This window comes from Oncorhynchus mykiss, chromosome 5 (genome assembly GCF_013265735.2).
Source record: "Oncorhynchus mykiss isolate Arlee chromosome 5, USDA_OmykA_1.1, whole genome shotgun sequence".
In the NCBI taxonomy this organism is placed as follows: Eukaryota; Metazoa; Chordata; class Actinopteri; order Salmoniformes; family Salmonidae; genus Oncorhynchus; species Oncorhynchus mykiss.
The window spans coordinates 77191841-77216860 of record NC_048569.1 but is presented as its reverse complement, the minus strand read 5'-3'; the positions used below and the strand labels follow the sequence as shown (position 1 = coordinate 77216860).

Sequence of the window (25020 nt, the reverse complement as noted above, 5' to 3'; positions counted from 1 at the left end):
TAGAATAGGCCTACCTGTGCTTTGTCGAGGATTAGCCTGATAAATTGCAGACCCTGCTGAATCTTGTATGCCACTGCAATAAGGTTGTGGCAATTCACAAATACATTGGTTTGAAAATATATCTACACTAGCCTTGTTACTAATGACTCTATAAAGAGCTTCATGTATTTTCCTGATTTATATAGTCACTCAGGAATGGATACCTAGAATAGAATAGATTTCAGAACATTTTAGCAGACACTTATCCAGAGAGGCTTACAGGAGCAACTAGGGTTAAGTGCCTTGCTCAAGGGCACATCAACAGATTTTTTCACCTAGTTGGCTCTGGGATTCAAAGAAGCAACCTTTCGGTTACTGGCCTAACACTCTTAATCACTAGGCTACCTGCCGCCCCAGTCACTTGTAAACTTGTGTTCAAAGTAAAAATATGCTACTACAATAAAACAATGTAGTATGATGTCACATTTCAATTTGAGAGGAGAAGGGGTACAATCAGGAAGCTAATGGTGTGTGTATACACTAATGTCATTTTCCCCACCCTTCCAATAAAATGTTGAGTGAAATCCATGTCCAGCACAATTCATTTAACATTTGATGGTGTCTGGCTACAATGTAACATTCCACTGTCTAACAAACATTTTCCCGTGTGTGTTAGACAACATTATCACTCTACCCCTACAGTTATTGCCATCTTCCAAGCTCCATTTAACCCAACGACTATTCTACAGTGGGTCTGGGATGGTCCATATTTTGAATAGGGGACCGCTAGTTTTTGTCGTGAAGACCATTGCCATAAATCGAACATGAATGGAATAAAATACCGATTCTATTACATTATGTTCATTGCCTTTTGCAGTGTCGGCGAAAGAGAAGAAGTCCTATGCGCTGTGCTATTCAGCTAACGTTAACATTTATTTCCTCCGCTGCAAACATCCCTCTCAGAATTATAGTTTAACCTGCAGAATTTTAAGCAAAATGGCGACACTGTAATGGATGGAGGACGAAAAACGTACAGTGTCAAGTGTAATGACAAACTTGCTAATTGTTATTGTTTCCTGCATTGGGAAGGTAGGTCTCATGCTTCGATACACGCGTCTATAGACAATATATTATTATTTGGGGTATCTGGTGTTGACATGTTTAGAGGTTCGTGGTAGCCCTGGTTTTATTGAGCACGGAATACAGCGGACACACTGGCACCATACTGGCATAGAGATGAGATAACGCAAGACGTTGGCTCGACATGCATAATGGTCAGTATGGACTGATGGACTTGACTTCCATTCACCAATTTGTGCACTGTCAAGTTACCCGATCCTCACTAAGCACTCCATTGTCCTGTATGTTGTAGTTAAGCACCGTTCCAAAAGTTCTTAGCTTTCAGCTACTCAATAGACTCTTTGTTGTTTCTTTAGCTACGCAATGGGGCTGTAGCCTACCTGTACCCAATAACTTAACACAGAGGGCTATACCTTTTAATTAAAGGGGGTGTTGTCAAACTCCAGACAGAGCTATACGTGTCACATCTGCAGCCAGTCTGATATTTTAGTCATTTGACACTTCAAGTATTCAAACAAGCATGGAGCAATGCATTCCTCAACTAATTAGGTCAGATTTGTAGCCACTACCCTAGGCTACCTCCTCAACTTTTTAGAAGACTTACATGAATCATGCACTTGACCTATTTGAAACTTAGACTGATTGTTTCAAAGTATTAAATACTATTATAATCGATTCCCACATTTTTTGGGGGGGTTCTGCTGTCATGGAATGCCTTTCCCATACTGAAGATAGACTCATAGAATCAAGTGCTATTTACATGTATAAATATACATGTATATCTCTTTGCTCCACTGTGTCCATTCCATTCAAACATGAAAACAATATGTGAAATGCATTAGATGGGTATGCCCTAATGTTAACTGGAAACCATTGTTCTAGAAACAGATTCCTGCAGTAGCCTACTTTAAAGGCAATGGGATCTTTGCACTTTGAAGGTAATCTGCCACAACAACTGCTAATTAAGTATGCCCACATTAATATAACATTAATAACACCTTTCAGTTGTGGGAGTCACTCACCTCAGTTACACTGTACCTGGAATTCATGGAAATTCCGAAGCATTTATAACATGTTATGATAATCTATGATTATGACCTACCTCAAATAATATTGACTTTATGTGAAAGTTGATCTACAGTTGAAGTCAGAAGTTTACAGACACTTAGGTGGGAGTCATTAAAACTTGTTTTTCAACCACTCTACAAATTTCTTGTTAACAATCTATAGTTTTGGCAAGTCAGTTAGTGTATGACACAAGTAATCTTTTCCAACAATTGTTTACAGACTGATTACTTCACTTATAATTCACTGTATCACAATTCCAGTGGGTCAGAAGTTTACATACGCTAAATTGACTGTGCTTTTAAACAGCTTGGAAAATTCCAGAAAATTATGTCATGGCTTTAGAAGCTTCTGATAGGCTAATTGACATAATTTGAGTCAATTGGAGGTTTACCTGTGGATATATTTCAAGGCCTACCTTCAAACTCAGTGTCTCTTTGCTTGACATCATGGGAAAATCAAAAGAAATCAGACAAGACCTCATAAAAAATGGTAGACCTCCACAAGTCTTATTCATCCTTGGGAGCAATTTCCAAACGCCTGAAGGTACCACGTTCATCTGTACAAACAATAGTATGCAAGTATAAACACCATGGGACCACGCGGCCGCCATACCGCTCAGGAAGGAGACGCATTCTGTCTCCTAGAGATGAATGTACTTTGGAGTGAAAAGTGCAAATCAATCCCAGAACAACAGCATAGGACCTTGTGAAGATGCTGGAGGAAACAGGTACAAAAGTATCTATATCCACAGTAAAACGAGTCCTATATCGACATAACCTAAAAGGCCGCTCAGCAAGGAAGAAGCCACTGCTCCAAAACCGCCATAAAAAAGCCAGACTACGGTTTGCAACTGCAAAGGGACAAAGAACGTACTTTTTGGAGAAATGTCCTCTGGTCTGATGAAACAAAAATAGAACTGTTTGGCAATAATGACAATCGTTATGTTTGGAGGAGAAAGGGGAGGCCTGCAAGCCGAAGAACACCATCCCAACCGTGAAGCACGGGGGTGGCAGCATCATGTTGTGGGGGTGCTTTGCTGCAGGAGGGACTGGTGCACTTCACAAAATAGATGGCATAATGAGGAGGGGGAAATGATGTGGATATATTGAAGCAACATCTCAGACTTCAGTCAGGACGTTAAAGCTTGGTCACAAATGGGTCTTCCAAATGGACAATGACCCCAAGCATACTTCCAAAGTTGTGAAAAAATGACAGCAAAGTCAAGGTATTGGAGTGGCCATCACAAAGCCTTGACCTCATCCCATAGAAAATTTGTGGGCAGAACTAAAAATGCGTGTGCAAGCAAGGAGGCCTACAAATCTGACTCCATTACTCCATCTCTGTCAGGAGGAATGGGCCAAAATACACTCCACTTATTGTGGGAAGCTTGTGGAAGGATACCCAAAACGTTTGACCCAAGTTAAACAATTTAAAGGCAATGCTACCAAATACTAATGTAGTGTATGTAAACTTCTGACCCACTGGGAATGTGATGAAAGAAATAGAAGTTTAAATAAATAATTCTCTCTACTATTATTCTGACATTTCACATTCTTAAAATAAAGTGGTGATCCTAACTGACCTAAAACAGAGACCTTTTACTAGGATTAAATGTCAGGAATTGTGAAAAACAGAGTTTAAATGTATTTGGCTAAGGTGCATGTTAACTTCTGACTTCAACTGTACACTCTGGCGTCACGCACACGCAAACACACACACACACACACACACACACACACACACACACACACACACACACAAGCACACACACACACACACACACACGCAAGCACACACACACACACACACACACACACACACGCAAGCACAAACACACACACACACACGCACACACACACACACACACGCAAGCACACACACACACGCAAGCAAGCACACACACACACACACACACACACAGACACACACACACACACACACACACACACACACACACACACAGTAAATTCCTCCTTGTAAACCGATTTCCCAGTTTGACTTAATAAATGAGATGGACTAGGCAAGTTATCCTCATTGATTATATGTAACTTGACAAGGTCAAATGTAAGACGCCAGAATACGCAGAATGCACGGCATAGCAAAACATCATGTGTACAGAATTGCATCCCAAATGGCACCCTATTCCCTACATAGTGCACTACTATTGGCCAGGCCCCATAGGCCGCTCTGGTCAAAGGTAGTGCACTATGTAGGGAATAGGGTGACATTTGGAACACAACTTGAGTCTGCTGTCTTGACGCGCTCATACTGCTATAAATGAAGACGCCAGGGACTACTGTAACGGGAGTACACTGCCCTGAATTATCAACTCAGATGAGCAGCTGCAGTGAGAGATGAGATATTTTAGTAATCCTTAGGAAGGATATAGTACCAAGGACCACATATCTTTTAGTAGCAAAAGGAAATAAGGGCAGAATGATTGGATGATGTGGCATACATTGACAATATCCTCTTAGTATAAACGATTGAATCTATAGGAAATGTCCTATTGCAGCTACTTCAGTAGCCAACACTGCCATTGTACCATTGCCATTGAAGGGAACATTTGTGTATCACTTTTAAAACTCAAGTTTTGATACTGTATGCTACATTATATTAATGTGTGGATACATAAAGACCATTTTTATTTCTTTATTACAGGTGGGTTTTCAGAAGACCGTAGAGTGGAACCAATGGTTTGGAACAGATTGGTAAGGAATGACTGCTTTGGAATCATCTATTAGTAAACCACAAGCATTAGTAACATGTCTACAATTGTATTTTGTGCTGAACCATATTAAACATAACCTTTTACTGTAGTGTGCTAAATCAGGGTTTTGGTAGTCTTAAACAAATCTAATTTGAAACCAAAGTATACACTTCACACACATGATTATGGGCTTAAGAATACACCTGTACCATGACATGTACCATGTCAGATATGTCAGCTATAGAGTTGAAATGTATTACATTTTTAGTTTTCTTCCCAATATTACACTTTATGATTAAAATATAACAAAACCATTTGACAAAGAAACACAATATTTTAAGCTGTTTAAAAATATATATGTTTATTAATTATGAAATTATAAAAATATTAACAACATTCCACCCATGAGGCTGCTAGTCATTTGACTGCAGGAAAGGGCTACTTATCTTTGTATACTTCAATGAATGTATATTAAATTCAAAATTTAAGAAGATGTCATGCATGACTGATCATTTTTTTCAGGTTATATTGAAGGAAAGGGATCTTAACGCACAATAATGTGACTGTATGTTGTTGAGGTGTGATGATTGTGAGACGCAGTTGTGTTTCTCCATACATACTGCCATAACACCTGAAACTGTAGCTCAGAGCTGTGAATTGCTCTGATACTATAGCTAGGTGTGATTAGATTAAGCAGAGTCAAATTAAATCTCAGATGTCACTTCCGTCCCTGCATCCCAAATTGCACCCTATTCCCTACAGTATATAGTGCACTAATTTTGACCAAGAGCCACAGGAAATAGGGTACCATTTGGGACACACACCATTTGTCACTGCCATCTCCAACACTACACTGCACTACACCACACTTGGCAGGTCATAGGCAGTGTTAAGTCTATTTCCTGTTACTCTGATTATACCTCCAGTCATACACATAGACCAAGAAGAGATTGACACAAAACAATATGACTGTGATTTTAAGTGTTGTTATGTGATCTAGTAATATTGTAATATTGAAATTAATATTCTATTTTCTTGAATGACATACATTCATGGTACGTTTGATCTATATCCCAGGTAACAGGGGACGTCCTCAGGACAATCACAACATTCACTGTTGGTCCCTTACTGGGACTATATAGTGCATCATGTGTAGAGAGAGGGTTCTAGCCCCTTGCAGGTCTCCTGGGGTTTTGACCCCTAAACTCACTGGGCACTCCAGTAACACAGGCGTGTTGAAGTATCTCTACAGTGTCAGCCAATCTGTCTGTTCTCCTCAAACATGTCTGTCTGGTTACAGAGCGTTCCCACCACTAAGGGGCACAATATGATCACTAATGCCTTAATTAACCCCCCCATTCAGACGAGTTGAGTTACAGGTCTAGATGAACAATGGCACATAACAATAGGCAAGCATTACAGTGATTAATTACTATTTTTGATTTGTCATTGCAGTCTATAATTTTTAGAGAAGTATTTGTAGAGTCTGACAACAGTGAAGGTCGACAATCACCAAAAAAAAGCAATATTTCAGAGGAAAGAAGGATTGAAACATTTTCATTGTGTTCCATACTAAATTAAACTACATTTCTAAGATGCTAACTGTATACAAGATTTACTTATGACTGAATAGATACGTCTACACCAAGTCTACAGTATATTGAATGCACATATAAATACAGGTACGTTTAGTGATATTTAAAAGAAATAGTAAGTATTTGTATTTCCATTCTGTAGCTTTGTAGTAATAATATAATCTTCATATTGTGACCACATAATGTCATCCAGATTAACCACATGCTAGACCACAGACAAGAAGGCCCAATCAGAAAAGACGTTTGAAAATTCTTGTGCAGATTCCAGGATCAATACAACCAAGGCCGGAAGAATGTTCTATTGATGTGGAAGCTATTCACTCATTGAGCGCCAATTAACCAAAAATGTAAGCCCTGTGTTTGTATTGATTGAGAGGGTAACAGCAGAAGTTTGCCACTAAATTAGTAAAAAGACAGCTGGACCTTTCTGTGATATCTATCAAGGTTGTGGCCGTCCTAATTAAATTTCCCATTTATTCTCAGAGTTGGATGTGACATTTTTGAGATTTGAGCATAGGGCTACACAGGCTAGGCTTGGCGCTCCGGTACCGCTTGCCGTGTGGTAGCAGAGAGAACAGTCTATGACTAGGGTGGTTGGAGTCTTTGACAAATTTTAGGGCCTTCCTCTGACACTGCCTGGTGTAGAGGTCCTGGATGGCAGGAAGCTTGGCCCCAGTGATGTACTGGGCCGTTCACACTACCCTCTGTAGTGCCTTGCGGTCGGAGGCTGAGCAGTTGCCATACCAGGCAGTGATGGTGCAGCTGTAGAACCTTTTGAGAATCTGAGGACCCATGCCAAATCTTTTCAGTCTCCTGACGGGGAATAGGTTTTGTCGTGCCCTCTTCACGACTGTCTTGGTGTGCTTGGACATGTTCATTTGTTGGTGATGTGGACACCAAGGAACTTGAAACTCTCAACCTGCTTCACTGTAGCCCCGTCGATGAGAATGGGGGCGTGCTCGGTCCTCTTTTTCCTGTAGTCCACAATCATCTCCTTTGTCTGGATCGCGTTGATGGAGAGGTTGTTGTCCTGGCATCACATGGCCAGGTCTCTAACCTCCTCCCTAAAGACTGTCTCGTCGTTGTCGGTGATCAGGCCTACTACTGTTGTATCATTGGCAAACTTAATGATGGTGTTGGAGTCGTACCTGGCCGTGCAGTCATGAGTGAACAGGGAGTACATGAGGGGACTGTGCACGCACCCCAGAGGGGCCCCTGTGTTGAGGATAACCGTGGCGGATGTGTTGTTACCTTCCCTTACCACCTGGGAGTGGCCCGTCAGGAAGTCCAGGATCCAGTTGCAGAGGCAGGTGTTTAGTCCCAGCTTATTGATGAGCTTTTTGGGCACTATGGTGTTGAACGCTGAGCTGTAGTCAATGAATAGCATTCTCACATAGGTGTTCCTTTTGTCCAGGTGGGAAAGGGCAGTGTGGAGTGCAATAGAGATTGTACCATCTGTGGAGCTGTTGGGGTGGTATGCAAATTGGAGTGGGTCTAGGGTTTCTGTGATAATGGTGTTGTTGTGAGCCATGTCCAGCCTTTCAAAGCACTTCATGGCTACAGACATGAGTGCTACGGGTTTGTAGTCATTTAGGCAGGTTGCCTTAGTGTTTTTGGGCACAGGGCACAGGCTATGGTGGCTCCTTGAAAACGGCAGCTCTAGCCTTTAGCTCAGTGAGGATGTTGCCTGTAATCCATGACTTCTGGTTGGGGCATGTACTGTTGGGTTGGGTCACTGTGGGGACGATGTCATCAATGCCCTTATTGATGAAGCCAATGACTGATGTGGTGTACTCCTCAATGCCATTGGAGGAATCCCAGAACATATTCCAGTCTGTGCTAACAAAACAGTCCTGTAGCTTAGCGTCTGTTTCATCTGACCACTTTTTAATTGATCAAGTCACTGGTGCTCCCTGCTTTCTGAGCCTACCGTTATACTTATGGTTAGTTGTTACATAGTGATGAACCTTCCTTTCTCTCCTCTTAACCATCTCAGGGAGACAAATCCTCATCTAATCAGCTCCTTCTAGACACATTCCTGCCAGCTTGATTTATAAATGACCTTCAAAAGGATAGATCAGGGACATTTTTTTATATTATATTTTTGAAGGATTTGTATGCCATTTTTAGGGCAGTGCAAATGCTCCCTTAAACTAAGTCCTGTTCTGATTTGAGTATTATTCACTTCTTAAGAGGGGTAAGATCGCTGCATGGTCAGCTGTTCATACTAAACTGCTGGGAATCTCATTATTCTGACTGCAGAGGTTATATTACAAATCTTTAAAACATTGCATTGAAGGACTGCTACCTGGTAAATTACAGTATCCTACTCAGACATTTGGAATACGTGTTTGATATTATGAAGATAGGAGTAAAAAAATATATTTTTATCATTGGTACAGTTATTCTTCTAATCACATCAATGTTTATTGTTCACGTACACAGATTAGCAGATGTTATCGCAGATGCAACGAAATACTTGTTTCTAGCTCCAACAGTGCAGTAATAACTAGCAAAAAAAACAATACTCACATAATCTAAAAATAACGAAATTGAGAAATATCAGAACGAGCGATGTCAGAGTCCGGTATATAAATAAATATATATAGTGGTGTGTATAGACAGTATGAACAGTATGAATAGATAAGGTGTGTACAGCAGTAGTTATATAGGATGAGCCATGACTAGAATACAGTAAATCCATATAAAGTGGCTCATATATAACATCATGAAGTACACAGAATCTTGCCTTTCATAGTTCAGTCTTCTAGTGTTGTGTTGTGTGTTGAGTTTCTGCCTGTGAAGTGTTGTGTCCAGTCCACCTGTGTGTACAGGACAGGAAGGCTGCAGCAGGGCCATCTGTTGGTTACTGTTGGTATTGGAAGAGGTCCAGTTATACACATGATCAGGTTACAGTAATATACCTCTCATGATACAAATCTGACAAGTACTCCCATGTGACTATGACAATCATAGATTAATGTTAGCTCAAACCAGGACTCAGTTATCTGATAGATAACTTGTAGGGGTAATTGAGGATTTGGTCAATCTCTACTTTATTACTCATATCTTGCTCTATTGATGTAAAGATATAAAAATACATATTTAAACAGAAAGCGATTAAGGGAGTGTGTCTCACATGTCCAGCTGGTTGAGAGTAAGGGTTGATAGTCTTAAACTGAATCGTTAGAGATTCAAATATTTTGAACGAGCTATAGTTTCAGACTCTCACTCTGCATGTTTGACTGATTGATAGTGACTAATAGTATTTAACTGTAATAAACTGAATCGTTAGAGATTCAAATATTTTTAAGGGCTTCCAAATCAGATTTTCAATGTGAGTAAATCTGATGAAAGCACTGCCTGGCGAACATTTGACTGAGAGTCTTTGAAGAGTCAACTTGAAATGAATCCCACAGCATCGGAAAGTTAGTGAGAAGAAAAGAACAAACTAACAAATTCAATAAAAGGAATGAAAGATTAAATCATCCTTCACGAAAACAGTATTCTGTGGATATTTTTTCTGAACGCTCACAAACTGATGCAATCACGCTCGCAGCAGCATAATAGATGAAGTTATATCATGTTATAGTCATATCATGCATTAGCAATAGATGCCATAAGCTCTGTCTATAATTCATGAATCTATATTTAAAATCACAGATAGCAGGTGGAAGAAGACTACTTCCAATGGTATTTAGTACAGTTGTAATGTTGCTACATCCTTACAATAAAATAATATATCTCAGAACAATGGGGGGGTCAGTCAGTCGTCAACAAAGGGACATTTGTGAACCTCTTTGATTTTTCAGATTTCTTTTGATCTGGAAATGAGAGGGAGGGAGGTTTTTAAAATCTCCTTAAACTCCCCCAGGCCTGACCAGCCTCCCATAGGGTTAATGACCGGGGCCTAGTGTCTGTTGATTAATACACATACTCATAGGATGGACGTGGGGTGTGTGTGTGTGTAGAGAGTGTGTGTGTGTGTAGAGAGAGTGTGTGTGTGTGTGTGTGTGTGTGTGTGTGTGTGTGTGTGTGTGTGTGTGTGTGTGTGTGTGTGTGTGTGTGTGTGTGTCAAACCCTCGCCTGTGATCAGTGGCTAAGGGTTAGACGGTAGACGCCAGCCCACCCCACCTCTCCACGGTGTACCTACATTGATAAGATTATATTAATTGGTATGAATAGAGAGCACTTTCTCCTCCTACTCCACCTCTCCTTGTATACGTTTACCATTATACTCATTAGATTCCCCAGTGCGGTGCCTCCCAGCCAGCTTCCCTTGTCCTCCACATCCCCCTGGGGTCTCCTGGGAGGCAATTTGCATCTCTCCATGGAGCCTCTCTGGGGTTATTGAGGAAATATTAGCCTCTTTTCTTCCCCGGCCGACCCTTTGATTTATTTGGAGGCTGGGCTGGTAGAGTGGCAGGCCCATGTTAATGACTGGTCCTGGTGCAGAACCCCTGGTGCAAGCCACTCTTTGATCCACGCTGGAAAGGTGCAATTGACAAGCACCACTGAATAATCATGTTATGTGTGTGTGTGTGTGTGTGTGTAGGGGGGGGGGGGGGGGGAGAGGTCTGTGTGTATATCTCAATGTATATGTGTCTGTACTGTATGCACAGCTTAGATAGGTGGACCTTGAGAAATGACAAGAGGGAATCCCATTGCTGTCAGGGTCAGTGCGTTCAAGTTGCTCCGTGTCTCTGATCACCCAGAGTGCATTGTGGGTTAGATTATAAAGGTTAATACATACAATTATGTTTGATTGGAAAGGTTTGTGTTTACTTACTTGTATCCCTAGCTATATCTATGTGTTTTTTATTATTTTATTGTTTGCTTGGAAGGGGAAAGTTATTTTCCTTCCTTCGAACCAGGAACAGTTCATGGGCAGTTGTTATTATTATTGTTAGTCTTTGCAGATAATTTACTTCTTGTTTATGGGCCTAGGACTAAGGACCACAACCCCACTTCTGGCCAGCCATATAGTTCAGCTCAGCTGCCACACAGTAGGTGTAGCAATCTAACAACACTCTAACGGCCTGCTAGATTACACGTTCTTTACCTGGAGAATACACTAATTGCCGAAAGTATTTTAAAACTGAATAATATTATCTGAGAACACACAGATTTAAAGGTATAAAGTACTTTAAATGGGGGACAATGCTCTGTTCTACTGATGATGAATAATGCTGAATCAATTGAGTTTGGGTTGCTTTGTACTGTAGCTAGCTAGTGAGAGGTCCTTGTTATACCCCCTTCTGCCTGATCCATCCTTGCCATGTACTCTGTACGACTGACGGAGCCAGATATTCATGTTATGTTTTTAAAGAAAGGTAATGAGAGGTTTTTCATCCTGATATGTGCGATGCTTGACATTCCTCCAGATGTAAGCGTACTGATGCCTGCTCATTCGGCAGAGAGAGGAGCCTGTCCTCCGTTTGGAGAGGAGTTTGACACTGACATCTCTTTCATGTGATTGGTCACGTGTGTGACTACAGAAAAGTGGCAGTGACAAAGTTTTATAGGCCTATATTTTATATAATTCCATCTCAACAAAAAGACAGGGTGCAATCTGAGCATGCCCGATCATGATCATAGCAATTGCTTGTATCATGCATATAGCCCCGAAGTATTTCTATATGGTGAGCTCTCACATTTATTAAAAGCCAAAATCCATACAACTAATAAATAAATTAAATAAATAAATAAAAATAGCAAAGCTACCAATGCATTCTACATCTAGGCCTACATCACACATTCAAAACAGATGAGACGATATGAATCAACAGCTCATGTCATGAAGGATGCAACAAACACAGTAGTACATGGAAATGTGCCATTTTCAACAGGCATGAACAGCACTGCACAGCTTGCCAGAACCAGCCGAGTAGATGAGTGTGGCGGCGATATGCTTTAGTTAGAGTGTGTCCCAAATGGCAACTTATTCCCCATTTAGAACCATAGGGCTCTGGTCAAAAGTAGTGCACTACTGTATATAGGGAATACAGTGCCATTTGGGACTTAGCCAGTGACTGTTTTCTTCTCAGTATTTGTGTGTATCTAAACAGAACAGATATGATGTTCATGAACCATCTGTCTGCTGTAGTATTCACAGTGACTGTGTCCCAAATGGCACCCTACTCCCTATATAGAACACTGCCTTTGACCAGAGCCCATAGGGAAAGTATCTGCTCCTCTGTGGCCACTGGCCCTGGTCTCCTCCTCATTGTGAGAGAGAGAGAACTCACTAAAACGGTCACATGAATGCTTGAAAAAAACCTCAGACCTAAGATTTTTTTCTTCTCCTTAAAAAGGAGAGAAGTTTAAAACTAACAAAGCCGAGGGAAATCCCCATCAGACATCCCTCCCTTAATCCATTTAATTTTGAAAGGTATTGTTTAAAGCTTCAAAGTTTATATAGTTTAATCCCCTCTCTAACACTACGGGCAGAAAATGAGGCCATGTCAGCAGTTTGAACAGATATAATCTACTCCACACAACAGAAAAGCCTTGTGCTAGACAAGGTTGCATAGGTTCCCTGTGAACTCAAACGTTTGATGTTGCTACCTGCTATTGAACATGACTTCTGTCTTAACCCAACTGTCACTCGCTCCCTGTCCTCTTTTATCACTCCCAATGTTCTCTCTACACCTTTTTTTCATCAGTAATTCTTCCATCACAGCCATTTCATTTATTCTCTTTCTGTTTTTTAGAGAAAAGGGCATGAAAAGGTTTGGGGGTTTGGTGCGAGGTGTAGTTTTTTACATGCTCTTTAGTCTTAACTCTGTGAAAGGAAACTAGCCCACTTGGTTTTTACTGACAGGATGTATTATTCTTTTGTTTAGTGAAATTCGGGGCTTGCTTTCAGAGCATGTTTCTGGCTAGTTGAATTTGAGTCCACTCAACATTGCCACAACTTTACATCACTAATGCCTTCATGGTGTGTAATCAGCGTTTTTTTCTCTCTGTTTTTGTTATTGTTCCATAGAATAGAAAGAAAGCTCAAGGCATGTTCTATTATTCTTACATTCTTCCGAACCTTTGTTTAGTCCAAATATACACACCACAACCTATTTTAGAACATAGGCTATTAATATATAATTTTAATCTATAACAGTGTCTGTGTCCCAAATAGTTCCCTATTCCCTATATAGTACACTACTTTTGACCATAGCCCTGTCAGCCCTGGTCAAAAGTAGTGCACTTGTGACTAATGCATTTCTTCTCATTAGAACTGTTTGAGTCAAATACATGTATTTTTACTCTAGCAGTGGATGACATTGTTTGGTTATCAAAGGCTTTGTGTAATTACATTACCATGATTCAGGCTGACAAGACTGAGTGCAGTGCGTCTGCTCAGGATACAGGCATACGTAATCACACCCCGAATCAGGATACAGGCATACATAATCAAACCCTGAATCAGGATATAGGCTAGAGGTTGACCGATTAATCAGAATGGCCGAACAATCAGAAATCGGTATTTTTGGGCGCCGATTTGACGATTAAAAAAAAATATATATCTTTTTTACACCTTTATTTAACTAGGCAAGTCATTTAAGAACACATTCTTATTTTCATTGACGGCCTAGGAACGGTGGGTTAACTGCCTCGTTCAGGGGCAGAACGACAGATTTTTACCTTGTCAGCTCGGGGGAACCTTACAGTTAACTAGTCCAACACAATAACGACCTGCCTCTCTCTTGTTGCACTCCACAAGGAGACTGCCTGTTACGCAAATGCAGTAAGCCAAGGTAAGTTGCTAGCTAGCATTAAACTTATCTTATAAAAAACAATCAATCATAATTATAAGTTAACTACACATGGTTGATGATATTACTAGATATTATCTAGCATGTCCTGTGTTGCAAATAATCTGACTGAGCATACAAGCATACAAGTATCTAAGTATCTGACTGAGCGTTGGTAGGCAGAAGCAGGTGCGTAAACATTCATTCAAACAGCACGTTCGTGCGTTTTGCCAGCAGCTCTTCGTTATGCGTCAAGCATTGCGCTGTTTATGACTTTAAGCCTATCAACTCCCGAGATGAGGCTGGTGTAACCGAAGTGAAATGGCTAGCTAGTTAGCGCGCGCTAATAGCGTTTCAAACGTCACTCGCTCTGAGCCTTCTAGTAGTTGTTCCCCTTGCTCTGCATGGGTAACGCTGCTTCGATGGTGGCTGTTGTCGTTGTGTTGCTGGTTTGAGCCCAGGGAGGAGCGAGGAGAGGGACGGAAGCTATACTGTTACACTGGCAAGACTAAAGTGCCTATAAGAACATCCAATAGTCAAAGGTTAATGAAATACAAATGGTATAGAGAGAAATGGTCCTATAATTCCTATAATAACTACAACCTAAAACTTATTACCTGGGAATATTGAAGACTCATGTTAAAAGGAACCACCAGCTTTCATATGTTCTCATGTACTGAGCAAGGAACTTAAACGTTAGCTTTCTTACATGGCACATATTGCACTTTTACTTTCTTCTCCAACACTTTGTTTTTGCATTATTTAAACCAACTTGAACATGTTTCATTATTTACCTGAGGCTAAATTGATTTTATTGATGTATTATATTAAGTTAAAATAAGTGTTAATTCAGTATTGTTGTAATTGTCATTATTACAAATAAATAAAACAAAAAATTGGCCGATTAATCGGTATCGCCTGTTTTGGTCCTCCAATAATCGGTATCGGCGTTGAAAAATCATAATCGGTCGACCTCTAATACAGGCATACATAATCACACCCCAAATCAGGATACAGACATAGATAATCATACCCCAGAATCCCTCTAGAGAGAGTGGATGCTATTATGATGTAGATGACCTTTTGTTGACAAGCTATCTGGTTGATAAAAATGAACTTAATCAAGCCAAACGTCATGTCATGTACAAACGTCATGCAAGTCTGGGACCAACAGGGCCCTGCACAGCTTCTACCCTCAAGCCATAAGACTGATAAATAGCTAGTTAAATAGTTGACCAAATACCTACCTGGACTATCTGCGTTGACCCCCCTTTGCACTAACTCTTTTGACTCATCACACTGCTGCTACTGCTTATTATCTATCCTGTTGCTTAGTCACTTTACCCCTACCTACAGTATATGTACAGATCTACCTCAATTGCCTCGTGCCCCTGCACATCGACTCTGTACTGGTACCCCGTGTATACAGTATAGTCAAGTTAGCGTTACTCATTGTGTTTTTATTCCTTGTGTTATTATCTTTCTATTATTTTCTATTTTTCTCTCTGCATTGTTGGGAAGAGCCCTTACGCAAGCATGTCACTGTTTGTCTATACCTGTTGTTTACCAAGCATGTCACTGTTTGTCTATACCTGTTGTTTACCAAGCATGTGACACATAACATTTGATTTGATGTATGAAACTGCCCACTTTATTCTCTTTATTCTCTTTACAAGCACCATTGAATTTATTGTAAATGCATAATTGTGAGCTCTAAATTTACAGTAGTTGCTGAATAGCTGTGTTATTATTAATGTGTTGTTATTACTGTGTTATTATTACTGTGTTATTATGAGAGTTGTAGGCTACACTAATCTTTTTGGGCCTGTTTCTCTTGTGTCTCTGCATGGGTCTGTCTGGGTAAAGGTGCAGTCTGCGATATTAACTATCGTTTGTTTAAGTATATAACTTGTTAATGCCTCAAAAGCTTACCCCATCCTAAGCAAAAATATCTGGTGTCGCTGGGTCTATGTGGTTATTGGTTAACTGTAGGCTTTAGACCACACTGCAGCATATGAACTGAACCAAGCCTTTCCCATTCACTGTGGCATTGAGGAGAACAGTGCTGTGCTCTCCTCTCATTGGGACTGCTGAAGAGTCAGACTGAATCTCTGCCTGTTTATTTTGATCCGTGGGTTTTGATACTCACACTTGAGAGGCAGCTTCATAAATTCACTATGTGTCAAATAAATCAATAGTTCCCATTAGCTGAGGAAGTTGTGGAGCTGCTGCAGTACTTGAGGGGCAGCGCCGCCCCCCCCCTGTTGTTTAGATGTGTGTTTTCTCTCCCACTGAAGGCAGAGGCAGAGACATACTACATGGGGATGGGTGGCTGGCTGTCTGTTGATCCATCCAGACAGCTCCAGCGTTTGAACTGGTCTGGTTGACTGGTCCTGGTTGGGAAGAGGGAATTCCTTTGGACACTAGTCCCAAACTCAAAAGCCTTTAGCACTGATTCTCTACTGATGTTAAGACTGGCTAGCCTGGCACTCTTTGTTTTGTGATGTTTTCAGGCTGTTCACATTATATTTTAGCCATTTCCTGGACATTATGATAAATATGGTGATGAATGGAGCAACAGAGATGTTTTCGTTATTTTTCTAATTGTAACACAAAATTGCAATAAAAAATGTAATAAATTTGCAGGTTTTGGTGAGGGTCAAGAGTAAGACGTTTAAAGTTTTAAATGCTTTTCTACAATGCTTTTAAAGATAATGGGTAGTTGAGACAAGCTGGTTATTAAATATCTCAGAAAGGTTTATGTATCTTCAGGGAATCCAGAATAATAATGATAATATGCAATTATCGCCTCCCTTTTTCTTCTGTAGTAACCTCAAGATAAGGTGCTATACGAGTGTTCCTGAAAGTGCTGATAGACCCGTAAAAAAATACTCAAAGAAAGAAAGAAAAAGCCAAGTAACATATTATACATATCTGTGAGGTGTTTCAGTAAGAGCTCTTGTTATTCCTTCAGTAGAATTTGGCTGAACATAACCATTCCATTTCAGAGAATTCTAGAACATGATGATTACTGAACATTCTCTCATATAAGATGTCTTAGGGAATGATGCAGAGCTGGATTAATGGTAATACATCTCATTGATAAGATACAGATCGATCTATGCATATGGCTTAAATGTATTTAAGATTATAATCCTTGCAAATAGCTTCCAGAAAGGCAAAGTCAGCCTTTTAACATTGACTAATGAAGTAAATAGAAGCAAAAAATATGTTTTCAATCGCATCCCTGTTGAACCCTGAATGTTTGCTTTTGGTTGTTATATATGGAGCAGAGAGAGAGAGAGAGTCATATCGCATGCTAGTAGCCCCACTAATGAGCCTTTAAAGCTGAAATCATATTCTGATGGCTTTGCCACCCTGCTGTTCGGGGGGTAGCAGTGAAGTTAGCTTTAAATGCAGAGTGTCTGTTCTGCCTCTCCCTCCCTGCTAACCCAAGCCCCTACAGTAACACCACAGCAGACGGAGGGAATAGGGAGCTCGGAAGGTTTTACCTCAGAGGTGGTAACAGTGAAGCCACTCATTAACACTGAATTTACCACTTTGTTAGCGACGTAGCTTCCTGCAGAGAGCAGCCAACATTGGATCATGTCAAATCCACTGAGCATACATTGTAGACTACACAATAGTTCCATCCCAAATGGCACCCTTTTCCCTATAAAGTGCACTACTTTTGACCAGAGCCCTTATCGGCCTTGGTCAAAAGTAGTGCAGTAAATAGGGAATAGGGTGCCATTTGGGATGCAGTCTATGTCTATCAGCTTGGGTTACAACAACCCTGCCTGGACACTTCACATTGTACCAAGCTGTAAAATACATCACCTCGCCTCAGTCTCACAGCTTGGCTATTACAAGGCTGGGAAGAGTGTTAAATATTAGAAGATTTTATTAATGTATTTTCACTCTCTTAAGTCGCTTGTTGTTCAACAGTTGAGTCTATATTACATTTAGCAATCTGTCAAATGTTGATTTCTGTTTATATGTTTGTTAGTGATGGGGGGGGGGGGGGGGGAATCGAGACAGTAACATATTGTGATATTATTTTTCATTATATCGGTATTTGACTCAAAGTATTGATTTGTTGGCTGCACCTGTGGCAAAACTTGCATCCTATAGCTTGGTGTCCGTCTTCCAAAATAGTTTGCCAACATGTTTTCAGCATTTTATTTTTCTGACTGATCAAAACTTGTTTTCTCATAAACCTATAGTGAGCAATATGTTTGGAGCATCAAATCGCAATACATATAGAGTCATGAGAATTGTGAGAATAGTAATACATACCTTATCAGCACCTAAGTATTGTGATAATATCGTATCGTGAGGTCCCTGGCAATCCCCAACCCTAATGTTTGTGTGTGTGTGTGTGTGTGTGTGTTTGTGTGTGTGTTCATGGGTGTGTGTGTGTTTATAGATGTATGTGTGTTTATATCTCTTTATGTATGTGTATATCTGTGTGTGTGTTTGTGTGTGTATGTGTGAGGGAGTGTTTCCATGCGTGTGTTTGTGTGAGTGTATGTGAGACAGACAGATTGTGTAGCCCGACGCATGCCAATTTGTCAGGTTTGGAGCAACAACAGTGTCGTGCTGGGACCCGTGTTAGCACCATCACAGAGTGCTAAGACTGAGTATGATCTCATTGGAAGTCTACTTTGTTCACATGGAAATTGGTCAATTTTAGCAGGCGTCTGGGAGCGTTCGGGGGAGGAACAGGAAGGTTGTATCCCAGAGGTGTGCTATGGTAATTAAGAGCCCTCACCGGGGTATCTGGGGCTAACAGCAGGGTTTGTTGTGAAGAGAAGTGGTGGACTAGGGTGTTAGGAAAATCATAATGCAGTACCAGAGAGCCGATCAGAAGAGTACTGTGGATGAAACTCTCATTGTGTGGAACAATTGGAGAGAAAGTAGGCAGAGCTGACACTGAACACTGACTGATTTTCTGTGTGTATAAGGAATAATAATCGTTTGTTATTCAACATAATATTAGCCTGCATTTTGACTTTGAACCAATACAAGTGTTATGGGTTGGGCTGTATATATTTCCTTTTGCCACATTTAGACTTGTTTTAATCATCCATTTTTCATCGCCTTTAGCCCTCAAAACACAATATAAATTATTGAGTATGTTTTAAGCTGATTTGGTGTTTTTTCTCTGTTTCTCTCTTCTCAGAACATACTGGGGAGATGGCTGATATAAAGCCAAATGCACAAGAGGACAAAGAAGGAGATGTGGTGGAACCATTGTGTAATAGCTCCTTTGCCACTCAGGAGCCATTACAGCGTCACACATCCTCCCTTAAGAACAATGCTGCAAGGTTGTCAGAGCAGCTGTCCTCTGGCAGACTCCCAAACCCTTTAAATGGAGCACAGCCCAGTCCAATTGTACCCAGCAGTGTCCCTGCTGTTCCCCACACAGCCCAAGCAGCCCATTCACTACCTTTCGTAGCACTTGTTAATGGACCTGCTTCACACCCTAACTCAGAGGAGAGCTGTGGCCTGAACAAAGACAGCACAACGCCCAACAATGTCCTGGTGGAGGCCCAGGACACCCAACTATGGCAAGTAGAGAGGGACACAAGTCCTCAGGTGTTACCGCCACCCAGTGAGTTTCAATCAGACGCCCTGAAGAACCCAGCAGGGCCAGGGCCTGTTCTGAAAACATTAGCCACCACGCAGCCAGAGGCCAACAACACGTCACCATCTGACTCTGGGGAGAGTGAGGCTGAACTTCCCTACCAGGCCCGTAACACCACCTTGTCAGACCACAGTCCACAGCCTCACCAAACGCCAATTAACCAAATATGGACGGCTGAGGGAGTCAAGGCTAGAGCTAGATCTATATGGGACTTACACACCACAGAGTCCTCTGAGAGCTCGTCGGACGGTTCTGATGGGGCTAACTCACTACACTGGGATTCTCAGAAAGAGCTCATACGGGTGTTGTGGAACAATCGTAACGTTGACAACAGCTTACAGGAAAACACTGCGGGAGTGGGAGTGATGCCTCAGCTTACCAGCCAAAGACAGAGGAAGCGTAAAATACACCTGGTGGGTACGACAGGCTCTCCTGAAAAAGTTTACAACAGCAGCTCGAATCACACCTACAAAAAGTGGCATATTGAAGAGGAGGAAGATGATGACCTGGATTTTGACATCGCCAACGTAAATGATGAGGATTTCCCTTGTAAAAAGGCTGATGTACAATCTTCTGTGAATTCATGTCAAGAGCATCCCAGTGACAGTCCTGTAATCATCAAGAAACTGATTATAAGAGCAGATTGCCACGAAGACAATCACTCCGACTCCCTCTTTAGTAGAAAACCCAAGCAGCTAAAGACAGAGCAATCCGAACAAGAACCATCGTTCTTCCCATGCACAAAGTGCAATGTTAATTTCAAGGAGAAAAGGCATTTGCATAGACATATGATGTATCATTTAGATGGGCATAATCATCAGATACGCCACCACGAGAACGTTCCAAGGCCTTTTATATGCAGGGAGTGTGGGCGTTCGTTCCGCGATCGCAACTCCCTCCTCAAGCACATGATTATCCACCAGGAGAGACGGGAGAAACTTATGGAGGAGATACAGGGACTCAACAAACTCCGAGACGAAGGCAGGAACGCCAAGCTGCAGTGCCCGCAGTGTGTGTTCGGGACCAACTGCCCCAAGACGTTCGTCCAGCACGCCAAGACACATGAGAAGGACAAACGTTATTACTGTTGCGAGGAGTGCAACCACATGGCCCTGACAGAACGGGAGCTTGAAGCACACCTGTACGCGGTGCACTGTGACACACTGCAGTACAAGTACAAGAACATGATCAAAGATGAGGAGTCAGAGTTTCCTACAAATAACAATGAAGATAATGAATCAAGATCTGTTGTGTTTCACTGTAAAGTGTGCCCTTTCAGCACCCAGAATCAAAATGACCTGAAGAGCCATTGTGACCTAATACACCAGTTTTGTGAAGATGAACGTGAAAGTCCACCGTTTAACAAAGCATCTGACCATCAAGATCAATATAGGCTAGCTGGCCCGTCCAAAAAAGCAGATTTAAAACTCCTACAGCTGAAGCAAAAGTTCTGTATTAAAAAGCCTGCTTTCTGGAAAAGAGCAGATTTGCCCTTTTGGTCTAGTAGTGTAGCTGACTTTTACACGAGAAACAAAGCAGACGCACAGAAGTATTATAAAGATCTTACCGCCTCCCAGTTCAAATGTAGTCTTGGCAGCTCAACAAACAAGCTGTCACCATCTATGTGGAGGAGCGACAAGCCAAACAAATTATCTCCCAAACCAACAGAGAAAATAGACGTGACAACAGGTCTCCCTTATGTTGAGGAAGACAATCAACAATACGACCATGTCATTTCAGGAATCTCAGAAAGGACAAAATATCCCTCAAATGTTGATGTGTTGGTTACATCCAAGATGGCTAAAATAGGCCAGATGCTAAATCATAGCTATGACTCTGACAAGAGTCAGGGAGATAGCAACGACTTGACCTGCAGGAAGTCAGAGCCCCAAGCTGTTACCCGAAAGTCTCCATCCAAACGAAAAATGTCCACACCATTCCGCAACACTGTGGACAAGGTGGTTGATAATGTTTTTCCAAAACTGAACCCAAAGTTAAGAGAGACTACCACTCCTGAAGACACAGAAGATGATGATTATGAGGACACGTATGACTTTAGTGCCTACACCAGCGAGGCTACAGCCAATTTCCTGGATAGTAGTGAGAATGAGAGGAATCCCTATGCCCGTAGCTACTTCATACGCAGACAGAGGGGTTCTTTTGTTAAAGAAGATCCTGCACCTGCTGCTGATGTCGGACATTTTGAAAAGAACGCTACTCAGGCTGACCACCATTTTGAAAAGACTGAAGTCAAGGAGGGGGAGTATGACAGCGATGACATACAGAAGCTTATCATCAAAGAGGAGTGTATAGAAAGCTCAGTGTGTGACGATTCTCCGGAGTCACCCACCACCACCAAAACACACAACCAAAGTCTCTCCTATGAGTATGACGTCTCCCCTCCATTTGGGTCAGAAAGAAAGTCCTGCCCCTATTGTCCTGCTGTGTTTGAGTCTGGGGTGGGCTTGTCCAATCACGTGCGAGGGCACCTGCACAGGGTGGGGCTGAGTTATGATGCTCGCCACGTGGTGTCACCTGAGCAGGTAGCTTCACAGGACCGACAGCCACGCATACGCAGGAAGATCCCCTCTGTGGCACGGAGGATCAAAAAAGGTGAGCAACTTATTATATTTTCCCTGTCTTTATTCAATTACTTATTGTTTCCTATTGTACTGTAATAGGGTAATTAATCTGTAATAAAAGTAATCTGTAATCACATCTAACAATATTTGTGACTGCTTCTTTCACAGTCAAGTGTGTCATGTTATTCTTTTATAGATAGTGTGTAATATTCAAAGTTACCACAAAGTTACATAGTAATTTACCTAGATCGCTTTGGGTAAAAGCATCTGCTAAATTACTAAAATGTTCATGTAAATATAGATATTGTGTTAAAACCTTTTTTTAATCTTCATGTTACAGCTGAGAAGCCGGAGTCTCAGGCGGAGCACACCTGTCCCTTGTGCTGTGGCTGGTTCGACACCAACACGGGCCTCTCCAATCATGTGAGGGGACATCTAAAGCGGATAGGGAAGACCAGCACCACCAGCACCAGTAAGAGTCCAGTGTGTATCCTTAATGAGCTGCTACAGGATGAGCAGGAACACCAGAACATCCTCCAGACCCTCAACAGGTACTATGAACAATTCCTCCACAAGTTACTGTTTACACCTTTTAGGGATGTAATAGAATATTCTATCTTATATCAGCTATATATTTATTTTGAATTTGTCTTCATTTTAATGTATTTTTCATTTTGTCTACTTTTATGTCATTGTACTTTTTCATGTACCTCCCTGGCTATATGTTGTGACTAGTGTATCCTATATCATTGTTGTGTTTCATTTGAAATCTGAACAGGAAGCAGTTCCTCTCTCGACCAATCATCTCCCAGAAGTTCATCGGGAGTGATGGGCTCTTCCTGACACCCACAGGGTTCCCAGTGAAGATCCAACATGGCTGCCAGCCAGGCCAGGATGGCAATTCCACATCATGGGGGCCCAGTGCAACTACACCCAGGCAGGAGGAAGTTAAGGGAGAGGAGTTATTTTCTGAAAGGAAGAGTATAGAGGTACAGTTGTTGTGTTGTATTTTGGTGCTATGTTATTTTGTGTGTTGTACTTTTACTCTTAGGTTATGTTGCGTATAATTAAATATTTTTTTATTCTGTAAGTGTCCTTGGGTATCTTGAAAGGAGCAAGTAAAATGTATTATTGTTATTAATATTATTATTATTATTACAGATACGAGGGGTCAGGGAACCTTCCCAGGGCACTTTAGTAGAGCTGCTGAGGAAGAGGAAGTTGGACAAGGAGCAGGGGCAGCTGAGGGATAACAGCAGATCGTATGATACAGATAGGAATCACTTTACTGTGACCAAAGAGGGGTTTGAGGAGGGACAGAACCAACAGGCCAGCAATCTGGAACCACACTGGGCCCAAGGTAAGCAGATTCACAACTAATTTGTATACAAATCAGAATATCATGTCTTTTTAGCGACCAGAAAAAATAATACTTTTTTTTATTGTGATTAGATTTTGAACAGTGGATAAAAGGACCTAGATAGCCAAAATATAATTTGTTTTCTGCGAAGTAACAGAGTGAAACACTATACAGTTAAAAACTACAGAGTTACTTTATCTGCCAAATATATTTTAGTAATGGTACTGATTATTGTAGTGCAACAAGGTCCCTCTGTGACAGCAAAACATGTATGACATATGATCAGTCTGTTTCAAGTGATGTAGAATCAAAGAAAACAAGAAAGCCAGTTAAGCCAGATAGATGATGGATAGAAGTGACAGACAGCTTTATTAGCTTAATTGGGTCGCCAGTCTGTTCTTTTCACAGTGTTCTATCATTATTCATAGGCTTGATCAGTTTAGTCCTTTGCAGATAGGTATGATTATTTTAGGTGATCTTTAGAACAGTTTCATTGAGTGCAATGATACAGAGTTAAGATAGTAGTTTACCCTCCAATTACAGTAGATCAGCTTGCTTGCCATAATGAAACACAAACTTGTCTTGTTCCGCAGCTGTTTTGTGTGTTTTATTACCTGTACAGATTTTCATTATTTACAGGCGCTCATGTTAAATCACAAAATGTAATTCAAATTGAGCTTCATTAAATATGTATGTGAGCATCATCATAATACCCCAGTACTCTGTCTGCTCTTCTGTCAGCAACCTTGAAGTCACCAGGAAACATTATTATTGTAACGCACACAAAAATAATAAATTGGCTTTGAAATTGAAATTAAAACCTGTCACGTCCTTTTGATGTGGTTCTGGGAGCACATCAGCTGTGTTTACACACCTTTGTTTAATCTCTGTCCAAATAACAGTTTCCGTCCGTTTCGCAGAAAGATTAATAAAGATGTCTAAATCAGATATCGGAGCCTCCCGAGTGGCGCAGCGGTCTAAGGCATCACTACAGACCCGGGTTCGGTCCCAGGCTGTGTCACAACTGGCTGTAACCGGGAGTCCCATAGGGCGCAGCACAATTGGCCCAGCGTCATCCGGGCTAGTGGAGGGTTTGGCCGGGGGGGCCGGCTCTGCAGTTGGCTCATTGCACTCTATCAACTCCTTGTGGCGGGCCGGGCACCTGCAGGCTGACTTCGGTCGTCAGTTGAACGGTGTTTCCTCCAACACATTGGTGTAGCTGGCTTCCGAGTTAAGCGGGCGGGT

At 41.4% G+C, this 25020-nt stretch overlaps 1 protein-coding gene across 3 annotated transcripts in view; it reads left to right on the top strand.

Annotated features, from left to right (window-relative positions):
• The first annotated feature begins 949 nt into the window (after nucleotides 1–949).
• Nucleotides 950–25020, top strand: part of LOC110524597 (zinc finger protein 644) — a 33998-nt gene continuing 9927 nt past the window's right edge. For 2 of the 3 annotated variants that reach the window (XR_002473616.2, XM_021604410.2), the window contains exons 1-6: nucleotides 950–1068; nucleotides 4789–4838; nucleotides 19369–22446; nucleotides 22756–22966; nucleotides 23194–23404; nucleotides 23577–23775. Coding sequence is in view for 2 of the 3 variants with exons in the window: in XM_021604410.2 (XP_021460085.2) it covers nucleotides 19383–22446; nucleotides 22756–22966; nucleotides 23194–23404; nucleotides 23577–23775 (3685 nt within the window). In the remaining variant the exon portion in view is untranslated. The other variant, XM_021604411.2, reaches the window with a different exon arrangement.